The sequence below is a fragment of the Phasianus colchicus genome, chromosome 2 (assembly GCF_987193195.1).
Source record: "Phasianus colchicus chromosome 2, bPhaCol1.hap1.1, whole genome shotgun sequence".
In the NCBI taxonomy this organism is placed as follows: domain Eukaryota; kingdom Metazoa; phylum Chordata; class Aves; order Galliformes; family Phasianidae; genus Phasianus; species Phasianus colchicus.
In genome coordinates this window covers 55,930,500-55,942,389 of record NC_143437.1, presented here as the reverse complement: position 1 = coordinate 55,942,389, position 11,890 = coordinate 55,930,500, and the positions used below count along the sequence as shown (strand labels likewise).

The 11,890-nt window shown below is 40.3% G+C and overlaps 1 protein-coding gene across 1 annotated transcript in view; it reads right to left on the bottom strand.

Moving 5' to 3' along the window:
* Positions 1-830: 830 nt before the first annotated feature.
* LOC149919041 (uncharacterized) overlaps positions 831-11,890 on the bottom strand; it is a 46,401-nt gene continuing 35,341 nt past the window's right edge. Inside the window, exon 3 of the mRNA XM_090135761.1 lies at positions 831-1,421. Coding sequence (XP_089991887.1) covers positions 1,164-1,421 — 258 coding nt within the window. The 3' untranslated portion in view covers positions 831-1,163. The remainder of the gene's footprint in view (positions 1,422-11,890) is intronic.

Below are 11,890 nucleotides of genomic sequence, written 5' to 3'. Positions count from 1 at the left end.
GTGCTATTCCTGCTTTAACTGAATTTATCCTAGATGCTTAAACAATCCAGGAAAGAAAAAGAACAGTACCCAACACTGCCAAGAAATTTGCACTAAATATTGCATTTTTAACAAGGTCAATTTAATGTGTTGCCAGCACCTGATCTGAGGGGAGAGCTTCTGTTAGAGAAGAGTGACCAGGAGCAAGCAAGAAGGGCAATGCCAGCCCTTGCGCTGCTCGTGCTGCTAATGGAGGAGTCAGGCGGGCCCTTGCTTTGCTACAGTTCAGACAGAAGAAAGCAACCATCCAGTTTAATGAAATCAGCAGAGCTATCCGTTGTGGGATCCCATATTTTAGAAAAAGTGTGTTATGACTCTAGCTAAAGTTGGCTAGGAATCAACACAGCCTGCAACCACAATAACATCACAGAGTGCTTATTTAAATGTATTTCTAAATTTGTTTCATAAAATATATCATCTAGATTGGCATTTCTTTTGTATGCATAGAAACCAAGACTGATTATAGGTCAAGGGAATTATTCGGAACCATTAAGTACTCAAAATCAGAATGAGGAAGTGAAAGATTTCCTCCTAATGGGGACAGAGGCTGCTGGGATGTTTCCCAGGGGACAGTTGCAAAAGTGGCAGAGAGAGCAGGAAGAAAATCCCCAAAGAGTTCAAGTGAAATCTGCCTCAGGATCTGTCAGATACTTGTCATGCTGGGGCAGTGCTTGTTTATCAGGACATTTGTAGTCTGCAGCCACCGCATTTTTTCCTTGGCTAAAGTGCAATTCTGAAGTTCTGACATACCACTTAACCACAATACCAAGTCTAAATTAATCTGCTGCACTTTTAACTTCTAAATAATACCTATGCTTATAATAAGGCAAAGAGAAATTTTTTAAAAAGCACAAGAACCAACCAGACAAAACCAGCACTCCCAAAGAAACAAAATCCCCAAAACAGAAATGAGACAGTAAAAAGTAATGTGGCCCCTTGTTGCACAGTGCCCATATCCCTGGTTCCTGTGCACCTGCCAGGCAGCAATGAGAGCTTTGCCCACACAGCAGGTTAATGATGAAGCATGGCTGATGGTTTACTCAAGGGATTTGCCATAATACTTTTGTTTCTCCTCATGCCATGGCATAATTCCTCAGGAGCTCTTGTGCAGCACATCGTGCACTTCAGCCATCCCACGCACAAGCAGTGGTTGTTGCTGTTCTCTGGCAAACAGTGGGCAATAGCCCATGCCTCATTTCAACAAGAAAAACACCCTCCACCAAAGCCTGGCTTTGGAACAAAGCACTGCAACCCAAAATGGAGCCAAAACAGCCCCCACAGCCCTTGAGTGCAGCCCGGCCCCTACCTGCATCATCGCTACCCCAGAGAGGCAGAGGCTCAGGCCTGGGCAGCGGCTCTCCTCTTCCATGGGGCTCCTTCACCTGCAAAACAGGAGGAACACATCGAGTCACCAGAGCTGCCTTGTACACTGGGTTGTTGTTTTACAGCACTGAAGACCAAAATTAATTTCCATACCAAGAAAATGTGTCAGCTGGAAGTGCAAGTCCCTACTCCAGCTGTTCCTGTAATCAGGGGCAGACATACGAGGTGCCAGGTTCTACAATCTTCCAAAAAAGAGATAGTCTCTGTGCTTCACTATGCTTGAATTGCATTTTCCACACAAAGCATACATGTGGACCTTACCTCTGTAGACCAGGGAGGTGGTCCTGTTCTCCTGCTTTGGTTCTGCTGAGATGTGGAAGGGGTGAAGAAATGGTGAGTCCTGAAGGGGTTGTTTTCTGACATGGGGTTGTTTTTTGACATGGGGCTGCTTGCAGAGAACTGCTCTATCACACAGGGCTGAGATGGCCTCAGTGGGGACGGGTTTGGGTGAGCCACATTCCCTTGAATATGTTCAGCCTGGGATCTACAGGCCCCTGTTCCTTTCCTAATTAACACGTGCTCACCTCATCCTCATCCCTGCTAGAATGGTAGATCAAATTGTTTCTCCTCTGTACTTCCCTTACTCATACTTGAATAAGAGCTGCACAAGACTTTGGGAGAATTGAGAGCAGGAATGTCCCTTAGTAACACCTTTCCAAGGGCACTGGTCACTGACCTCAGCGCTCCAGTTTCTAGGAAACAGTCTGAGTGTGGAGACAGACAGTAGGACCATTCATTTCCTAACTCTTCTATGCCAAAGTGCCTCATAGGTTCTCCACCCCACCGAAATGCTGCATCCAGCATCAGGATGGAAAGCAGTTGCCAAACAGCAAATAATTTCCTACAGAAAAACAAGGTAAAGAATTTTCACTATGATCATAGATCACTTTTAGTATCCAAAGACAGTATGATTTTTTCTTGCTAACACAAAATTTAGATGTGTCTTCATACAGATAGAATGTTCTCTAAGTCTGCAGTCCTGAAGGATTAAAGAGATTGTCAGTGTGGATCTGGGGCAAAGGTGAGTCAGTCAAGTAGATGTTTCAACTCTGTCGTTCTTCACATTATTTAGTTTAAGAAATGCTTTCATTCAAAAGATTCCCAGCTCAAATGGCAACTTCAACTACTGTTACACACACTCCAAAAATGAAGCTGGTGAGAGGGTGCCCAAGGCTCTGAAGAATTGAAGAGGTGGCTCACATTTCTGATAACATATTTCTGACTATCTTTATTCTGGAGATTAAGCACTTAATGAATAACAAGGAAGAAGCAGGCATTTGAGACAGCCTCTGTTATTGCCACTGTAAAGCTCTGTGATTGAAGTTGAGAAACAGAGGGACAGTAGGACTGAAGTTGCATGGGAATAGAAAGTAAGTGTGGGATGAAGGGAGAGACAAAGTTCTTAATTTGACATATTCCAGGGAGAACTGTGATTTTGACTAGAAGAACACCAGTTCAGAAAGCTTGGTGAAAAATATTTAAGAGAAACCACACATCAGGCATGGATCTGTCCCTACAGAAAGATATACACCTTTACATATGTGCAAAACGATATATGCAAACTGCAAAGTTATGACAAGGACAGAAGTGTAATGTGTGCAGTATCCATTAGAAATAAAAGGCTGAGTGCTGAAAGCTGAAAGCTACAAACCCTGAACTCAGTCCATTAATGAAAAAAGTTAAAAAGTAAACTCTCTCGGTCACCCTGCCACGAAACAAGAGATACTGCAGTCAAAACTGTGCGAAGGTGGGGTGCTGGAAAGCTGTACAGAATATTTCCCATCTGAATGTGCAAATATCAATGATATCATTAAGGCCCTAGAGATACGGTGATAGCCACCATTCTCTGAATATTTCATATGAAGTATAAGCTTTGCTGATTCTTATGTGTTAACACGACGAAAAATACAATGTCATCACAACTACGGAATAAAAAAGTATTTTTTCAGGTGCTTGATTTATGTTACTTTTCCCCTTAATAATATTTGCAGATTAGAAGTTTTGCTTTTTTTTTTCCCCCTCCATTAATGAATCTTACTGAATATGCTTATAATGTGTTTGGAAAATGCTAGCTTGCCTACTTCCCAGCTGACCTTGCTCAAGCCTGGAGTTCAGAGAGGAGACACAGTGGCCAAGCCTTTGTGCTAGATAAGTACACTTAAGCCACAGTAGATAAGACCTAAACAGATCAAATATTTAAAAAAAAAAAATCTATACAATAGTGACTAACTGTAGAAAACAGCGTATTCTTTCATCTCATGAAGCAAAACCTACCCCTTCCCCCTTTTTGTGTTCTCAGACAATGTGACCATGAAAAGCCAATCTCCCTGGTGAATAGCACAGCTCCCACAAAGCCGTGCCTTAGGAGTCAGCTGTACTGAAGCCTCCAATTTGTAAGGGGTAAACCACGTTAGAAGAGTTGTCTCTGAACCAGAGTTTAAAGGTACTAATCTAAGTTTCAGGATTACTGTGATCTCAGTGCCACTGGGAGAAGATAAAGAGAAGTGGAGGTCAGAAGTTCATCAGTGCAAGCAACACTTGACTGATTTTTCAGCAATTTTCAGTGCTTTATATATTTGGTGCAAACCTGATGTTAATAGCAAAATCCTGCTTCTTTGTATTTCAGAAAGAGCAAAAAGACAGAAATCTTTCTGACACAACAGTAGCAACTACACCTGAAACGGTAGCAACTACACCTCCTTCTCCAGTCTTTTTTACTTAGCCATACTGTTGTCTTCAGCTGCAGCATCCTTTAGTATTTTCTAAGTCTGGAGGCTGCCTGGAAAAGAAAGATGGAAAAGAGACAAGGTAGGCATAGATACTGCCTGTTCTTGCATGTGTTTTTACTTAGAGTACTGCTATATTTAGCATATAGCAAGTCCTCATCTCCTCTGGTGAACAGTTAGACAAACGTGATCCGCCTTATTAATCTAAATGGCAATTTAAAATCTGAAGCCTAATTTACGCATCAGCGTTGTTAATTATTTCATTGCTGAACATCTTAACAGAAAGAGCTCATTAATGGCTACATATTCTGTATACTTGAAAGGACATCAATAGCAACAGTGGAAGCAGAATACATTATCTAGACTGAACCAAAGCCACTTTGTATTACAAAGGGAAAATTTTGCTCACAGATACAAAATGATACTCATTTATTAAAGTTATCTGTCTTCACTGGTGCTTTGTGGAAGGCTGTAGAAAATCCACTCTGTTGAGCAATACACAGTCTTTGGATCCGAAACGTTTCTACTAGTGGGATGACAATGCTTTCACTTGAGGTTCTTACTTACTCAAATAAGCCACTGAATTCTGGGCACTTAGTATATCGAGATTTACAGCTTAATTCCTAGAGACAGTGCCTTCAAATGAAGAGAATGACAGGATGTGACAAAGATGAGCATATATTATCTCTTTGTGTTGTGCTTGAGAAGTGCTAACCTAAAATGAAAAGATTCATAATGTTTGTGACACTAAAATGTCTATAATTAGACTTTAAAGCTAATTACCCATTAAAATGAATGGAAGCCATCCACATTTCTCTTTGTGCATTTTCTTCAGCACTTCTGAAGTCTCAGCAGTGTCAGCCTCCACAGATACTGCTGTCTCTGTAGCCAAGCCATGTTGCTACAGATCCTAAGCAGCTACCAAAACACCACCACAGTGCACAGTGCCCAGGAAGGGCTACTACCACTTCAAGTGACTGCAGTCAGCTACAACTTCTGAAATGAGAGCAGCCAGAATGCTTTGTGCTGGTGTTCAAAGCAGGAACCCCAAGTGAGTCTGAAGTCTTGCTTGTTAGATTAGGATATGGCTACTGTTACATCTTTGCACCTGTTCCCAGGCATGTGCAAAAGTTTACGTAGGTGGAGCTCTGCCTGTGGGTGGAAGAAGCAGTAGTGTAGATTTCCATGAAACAACCATAACTTGCAGTGGGATTGTTTATGCTGAAATCAAGCCAACTTGAAGGGGCATAATTAAGTGAGCTGAGAAATGTGAGAAGCCTGTTACCTATATTCCAGGTGTTACAATACTGTTTCTCCAGCCACTGTTTCTCTGCACAGCATTCTGCAGGCTTGCACTGCATCTCTAGGAGGGGCCCATGTCCTAAGCCTAATGGAGTTAGGCTTAGCACAGCTTTCCAGTCTGTTACAACCATAAATACATAACACGTGTGCTGATTAAGACACCTATCTACAATTCTATTTTCCTTTTCTGGCTTTAAGAAGGATTCAAGCCTACACAAAGTCTCATGTTTGTGTTGTAAAGGTCAGAAACTACATGCTTTTTAGACATGTTTCTCCTTGTGTCCTAATGGAAATCATAATTTCTGAAGAGCTATGCAGACAAAGTGACAAATCAGAAGCCTCACTGTCCTGGTGCTGTGCCATGGATGAAAAGAGAGTGAATTTTTTTTTTTGTACTTCTTTTGGTTCTCTCACCTCCAGCTTTCAGCTTCTCTCCTGCTGTATGATTTTGCAGAAGGGCTGAAATTTCTTTTTTGGGGAGTGTAATTTTTCAAGAGATGGAGATAAGGTTACATTGATCCACGTGAAAAAGGACTCTTTGTAAAATGGGAAGAAGCCTGGACTAGAGCAGCATACACAGGAGGTGAAATTATTCATATCTGAGAAGAAGACAGTTACCTAGCTTTGCAAAATACCTTTTCTTCTTCAGAATAGCTATTATACAGACCTGAAGGATTCTCTTCCAAGGAGAAGCACCAACAATAGCAAGAATAATGTTCTTCAGCTGCATTACTTATTACTTATTTACTCAATCATTTCCCATCATGTCTTTGCTATATAACAAAAAAGCATTTTGCACAAGTACTTGTCATTGAAAAATGTCCTTCATTCATAAAAAGGAATCTTTTATTCAGGCCACAAATTATATTTCCAATAAATATATTGGCTTCACACTGGCAATTGTCAAATTTTGGGAGATCTTATTCATGATAACACTTTTTCCTTCAAAATTACCAGAGAAAGGAGAAACAAGTTATTGCTGCCCTAATAACTGATTAAAAGCTGAACATGAATGACTAGCTTTGGATCTAATAGGAGAATTGCTGATAGCACAGGCTTTTGTAAAACTTGTAAAGATTGCTACAGGCCTAAGCAATTTGTGAGCAGCTCCCATTTCACCTGCAAAAATGTCACCTTCCAAGACTTGCCTTACAAGACAGAGATGGTTAAATGTGTTTTCCATTTATTCCTGAATGGAGGAAATCACATCCCAGTCAAAAGCCAAGCTCAGGGATATAACAAAACATCGTGCATCATAGATTTTGTGATTCATTGCCTTCAACAATGCGAAACAGAGCTGTATTTAATGCTGCTGCTGCTGGGAAATAGATCTGTTTGAATGGGATCAGCTGATGTAACATGTGGAAGGACTGTGTTGTATCCTTCAAGACAGTCACCCAGGGAACGAAGTTGTGAACCCGCAATGCACTGCAAACACTGCCTTAAAGTAACTATGGATTCATACTGATGTACATCATGCTGTATCTACATCACTAGCTTGGTTACTGAAAGAATTCTTCCTCATGTATAAATAAAGCCATGGGGGAGCATCAGTGGAAAGTTGGCTCTCAATTTTGATGAACTTGAAATCTTTCACTGAGGGTAAAACAATTTGGAATTTAGCACAAGGGAAAAATCAGTGACCACTTATGTGGTGGTGCATGTCTTCCACAAGTATCATGGCCACGGATTAATTGTATAATTATTATTATTATCATTTTATAGATGGAAAATCTAAATAACAAATAGGTTGAAGGCTTGTTCAAACTTAGATCTCTGTTCAAAGGATCTGGAATAGACTCTATTTCCCAGTTCTCCAACTAATTTTGACAATTAACTGATACCCTACAATTCATTCTTATGTAAGTATGACAATCAGCTTATATATACAGTGGGTTTTATGCCAGCGGAGAAACTCTATTTCTTCTTCTCACTGCAGCCTTTCAGTACCTAAAGGGAGCTTACAAACAGGAGGGGAATCAACTCTTTGAAAGGGTTGATAGCTGCAGGACGAGGGGAAATGGTTTTAAGTTGAGGGAGAGAAGATTTAGGTTGGATGTCAGGGAGAAGTTCTTTACAGAGAGAGTGGTGAGGTGCTGGAACAGGCTGCCCAGAGAGGTTGTGGATGCCCCGTCCCTGGAGGTGTTAAGGCCAAATTAGATGGGGCCCTGGGCAGCCTGGTCTAGCATTAGGTGGGAAGGTTGGTGGCCCTGCATGTGGCAGGGGGGTTGGAGATTCATGATCCTTGAGGTCCCTTCCAACCCTGGCAATTCTGTGATTCAGTGATTCTGCATATTTTCTAGATGCTCATCAAGCACACGGAAACCCTTTTTTCCAAGGTCTGTGCTTCTGCCATGTATTCAAATAACATGAAATTGAATTCAGTTAAGAGAGACAGTCGTTCTCATAAATCTTCTTAAAATGACTTACAAACCATTTATGTGTATGGAGTTTGTTCAGAAACTGGGGTGAATTACTCAGGAACAGAGCTAAATTTGTCTCTGAATGATTACTTCTGTTGCAGAACAACTCCAGGTCTTTGCTGCTTAACGAGAAGAGGTGAAAGATAACAGCTCCAATTGTGTGCTGAGCCCACACTGAGACAGCTGTGGTTTGCAGCTGTTGGGATAAACAGAAACAAGTTATATAAGGGTGCTGTGGGTCATATGAGTCTTCCTTTTGGCTGATAGTGGCTAGGTTTCTAATTCTGGCCCTGGATGCCACCATAACCTAATGACACCTAGCCCTCTGCAGTGCTTATAAGAGCAGTGGTAGAGACCTCTCTGCAGGCATCCTGCATACAAAGACATTGGCTGCTTTGGAAGGGAGAAAATCCTATAACCTTAACGGAAAGGAAAATTTGTTTATATTGAAAGAGGAGTACAAAAGGAGAGTAGAGGGGCAGACAAGTACTTTGGCCCACCAGGACCAAGAGCACAGTGCACCCATTGGCTGTCCTGCTGGATCCAGACTTCTATTTACATTGCCAGAGATATACCTATTCTGAGGATACCTATAGAACTTTGATGTATGAACACCTTAGATGTTCTATTAATTTTGAAAAGTTGATGTTTTCATGAAGCTCTAGTTCAACGCAATGACAAGTTAAAGCATGCATTTTCATAACAAAAGTCTATCTGTTGTGCATGAGTTAACAGACCATAGTATATCTAATCCTTTTTTCTTAGTACTTGATTGTTCTTCCCTTCACTTTTCCTGCTAAGGAATCATTTGACCTGAAAATAAAAAATGAAATGAACCTGGTTAGAAGCAATGAGTTTTTGGAGGATGACTGTCTATCTGTGCTATACTTTAAATTATATATTCATTAATTTCTGACAGCTCAAGGACATAGCGAAGAACTGATCTGGTTCTCTGTTTAAGACAATGAAAAATACCATGCAGTCCTACAGGACAGAAAGATCGTCTCTTGGGGAAAAGAAAAATGAAAGAACACATTCTAGCTGGCATGAGCTAATACCTTTATTCATGTTAAACATGAAAAATCAATTGACATTTTAGCTGATGGACCTCTGTTACAAACATCTGCAGAGAAAGAAAGCAAATTAGCAAAATATGTCCTTTCTTATGCTAGGGTTCATTTAAGGTTGCAGTGTTAGTTGTATGTATGTGCAGAGAAAGAAATGAAGTAAAGCTTTATTTCTGTCATTACAGTCAAGCTGTATATGGGATATAAATGGATGTCTACATAATGTCAGAGAAATCTGTTGTGTGCAAAACTAGAGATGGAATTGATGCAACTAGTATAAGCCCATGTTATCCTACACCCACATTTTGCAAGAGGTGGTGGAGCTGGAGTGATACTGGCTTGGTAATGAGGGCAGTGATTGTTGTTTGCTATTTAAAAACAGGAACAGAAACTGAAATAACTTGAGCAAATAAAAGTGGTCAATGCCTACGTCAGAAGTGTGATTAGCTTTTATCAACGTGTTTCTTCTAGCTCTCATGACAAAAGTGGCTAGGTCACACATGTAGATTAGAGTTAGATAAATTTTATATGCAATCTATGTCCATTGCATCAGACCCAGTCTGTGACATCCTTTGAGTGACTTCAGTACAGTCTCACCCACTATTGGCATGTATTGACATTGCTTTCCAACAACCTTCTGAGTGTGGCTTGTCAGGCAAAGTACCCCACATTCTATCCTGACTTGTTCTTACTGTCAGCCACCCTGGTTCCACCACACACACACACACACATGTTAATGTAAATGCACATGCTGGTATTAAGATATGCTTTGGGGATATTGTTGGTAAAGATAAACCGTAAAACTGTATTTTACCCAATAAACAAATGGAGAGACTCAAGCTGTAAAGCTCTATATAAACATAGTTTTTATCTGGATTGATTGTGTTTACACTGGCCAGCCATGCAGCAACATCCAGTTTGGCTGGAACCTTCCTTAAATCAGATTAAAATCTAATTTCTTTGCTCCAGTTTCTGCTCACAAGATGAGCTTTAAGGTGGGAATGAATAGGTCCTGTGTTCTTCACCATGGTCCTTGCAGTCTGGCTTTGTGCTTGCAAAGAATCTTTTTTTTTTTTTCTGAACACTTCATGGTTTGATATTTGATAATGTGATTATTAATGGGACTTAATCTTGCACAAAATGACTGGCAGATAACATAAAAGTTTGGGAGTATTTAATATTCAAGTTCTTGCATGTTTACTGACCACAGATATTGGTCCCTAACCTCTGCTGCTGTGGGCTGGCTCTAGCCATGGGTCTTGAAGAGAAGAATAAGAGACATTTAACTGTTTATTGCAAAAAATAAAAGCATTAAAATAGCTCTTTTGGATGTGTTTATACTTTGTCTTTCAACTTTATCTCTAGTACTAGCGCCAAGAAAAAGGAGACTTGTTACAGTGAAAAATATTTATCACACTAATGGGTGTAAACAGCTCTTGCAGTTCTGGAAGGCAGTTGCTCCCGCTTTTACAGTACAAGTATTTGCTTGCATTCAGAGTTACATAATCAGATAAGTGAGTAAGGATTGCCTGTGTACTCTTTCATAGCTTTTCATTTCATCTCTCTGATTCAAAAGAAGGTCTCCAATTGTGCTTGGAGAATCAGATTTATTTTTTTTTATGTTCCTTCAACAATGTAGATAGTATACGGGTGGTTTTCAGTAGACGTTGTACAACTTTGATCATTATGGAGACTTTCACCAGAATTAATTAATATGTGAATTGTGGCTTTGCTCCAAGAAAAGCCTATATTTCTCTCCCAAAATAAATGAGACAACATTCTTAGTGAAAGGATAAAATGTGATCCTAAACCACACAAATACGGCAACAGTTAAGCTGGAGCTGAACAGATTTTGAGTGAAAATGTGATAGGATTGAACAAGTCAGTTATCATCAGCCTCACCATAAGGCTGTTGCCAAGACACAGAGGATTCAGTGTTAACATGCACTGAAATTTCACTGAAAGAAAAAGAAAGGAAATACAAATAAACCATAAAGGCACCAGGCCCAAATATTTTTTTTCCCTAAAGTTCCTTATAAAACTGAGAAATGGCCAACAGACATAGTGACATCTAGCTAGGGAAACTGGCGTGGATGTCCATATCTACAAATATTCCCATAGGTTTTATTTCCAATATTCTTGACATTAGTGGAATGTCATGAATGAAAGAATCAAGCTCTGAATGTGCACAGAGAAATAATATGAAAAGAGAGTGGGGATGGTCAGTGGGCAGAATGATGATATATTGGCAGTTGAACAAGATGATCATAGTGGTCTTTCTTCAACCTCGAGGATTCTATGATACAAATAAATTTTTGTCCTGAGAGACTTGGGAGTGTCCAAATTTTTTTCCATCCTTCTGCGGTTTAGGCTGGGACAAGTGGTAAATTCAACATACTCTTCAGTATGTGCAAATGTAAAAATAGTTTCACAGTCTTTAGGACCCTGTAGCTTTGAAAGGATGAAGGGATTAAAGACTGTAAACATTGTCATCAAAGGCAAACCAGGGAGGACAGGCAGGATGCAGATCTGTCTGTGGAGTATCTTCTGAATTGGGTGTGAAAAGCCCCTTCAGTGCAGAAGCAAAGCACTGCAAGTAGCTCAGGAAATGGCCAGTCTGCCCTTGAGTTTAATGTTCCAATTGTGCCTGTAATGCAGAGATGGTCCTACCGGAGCCAAACTTTGAAGGAGGAACCAGTTTAGCATAACTAATTTTTATTGACTATCCATATCTTCCAGGCACTATGTCCAGTTACTTATTTTCAAAGAATTCACCTGAAACTGTAGAGTGTGGAAAGTCACTGCCTGTTGAAATGTGAAGCGATATCCTGAATGTGTGATGTGTCAACAGCCACATAACCTGTGATAAGAACCTTGTTTTTCTGAACTGTTATGTCAGTCCCTTTTCACATGGCTTTTGGAAGCTGGTGTGGTAACAAATCTCTGGTCT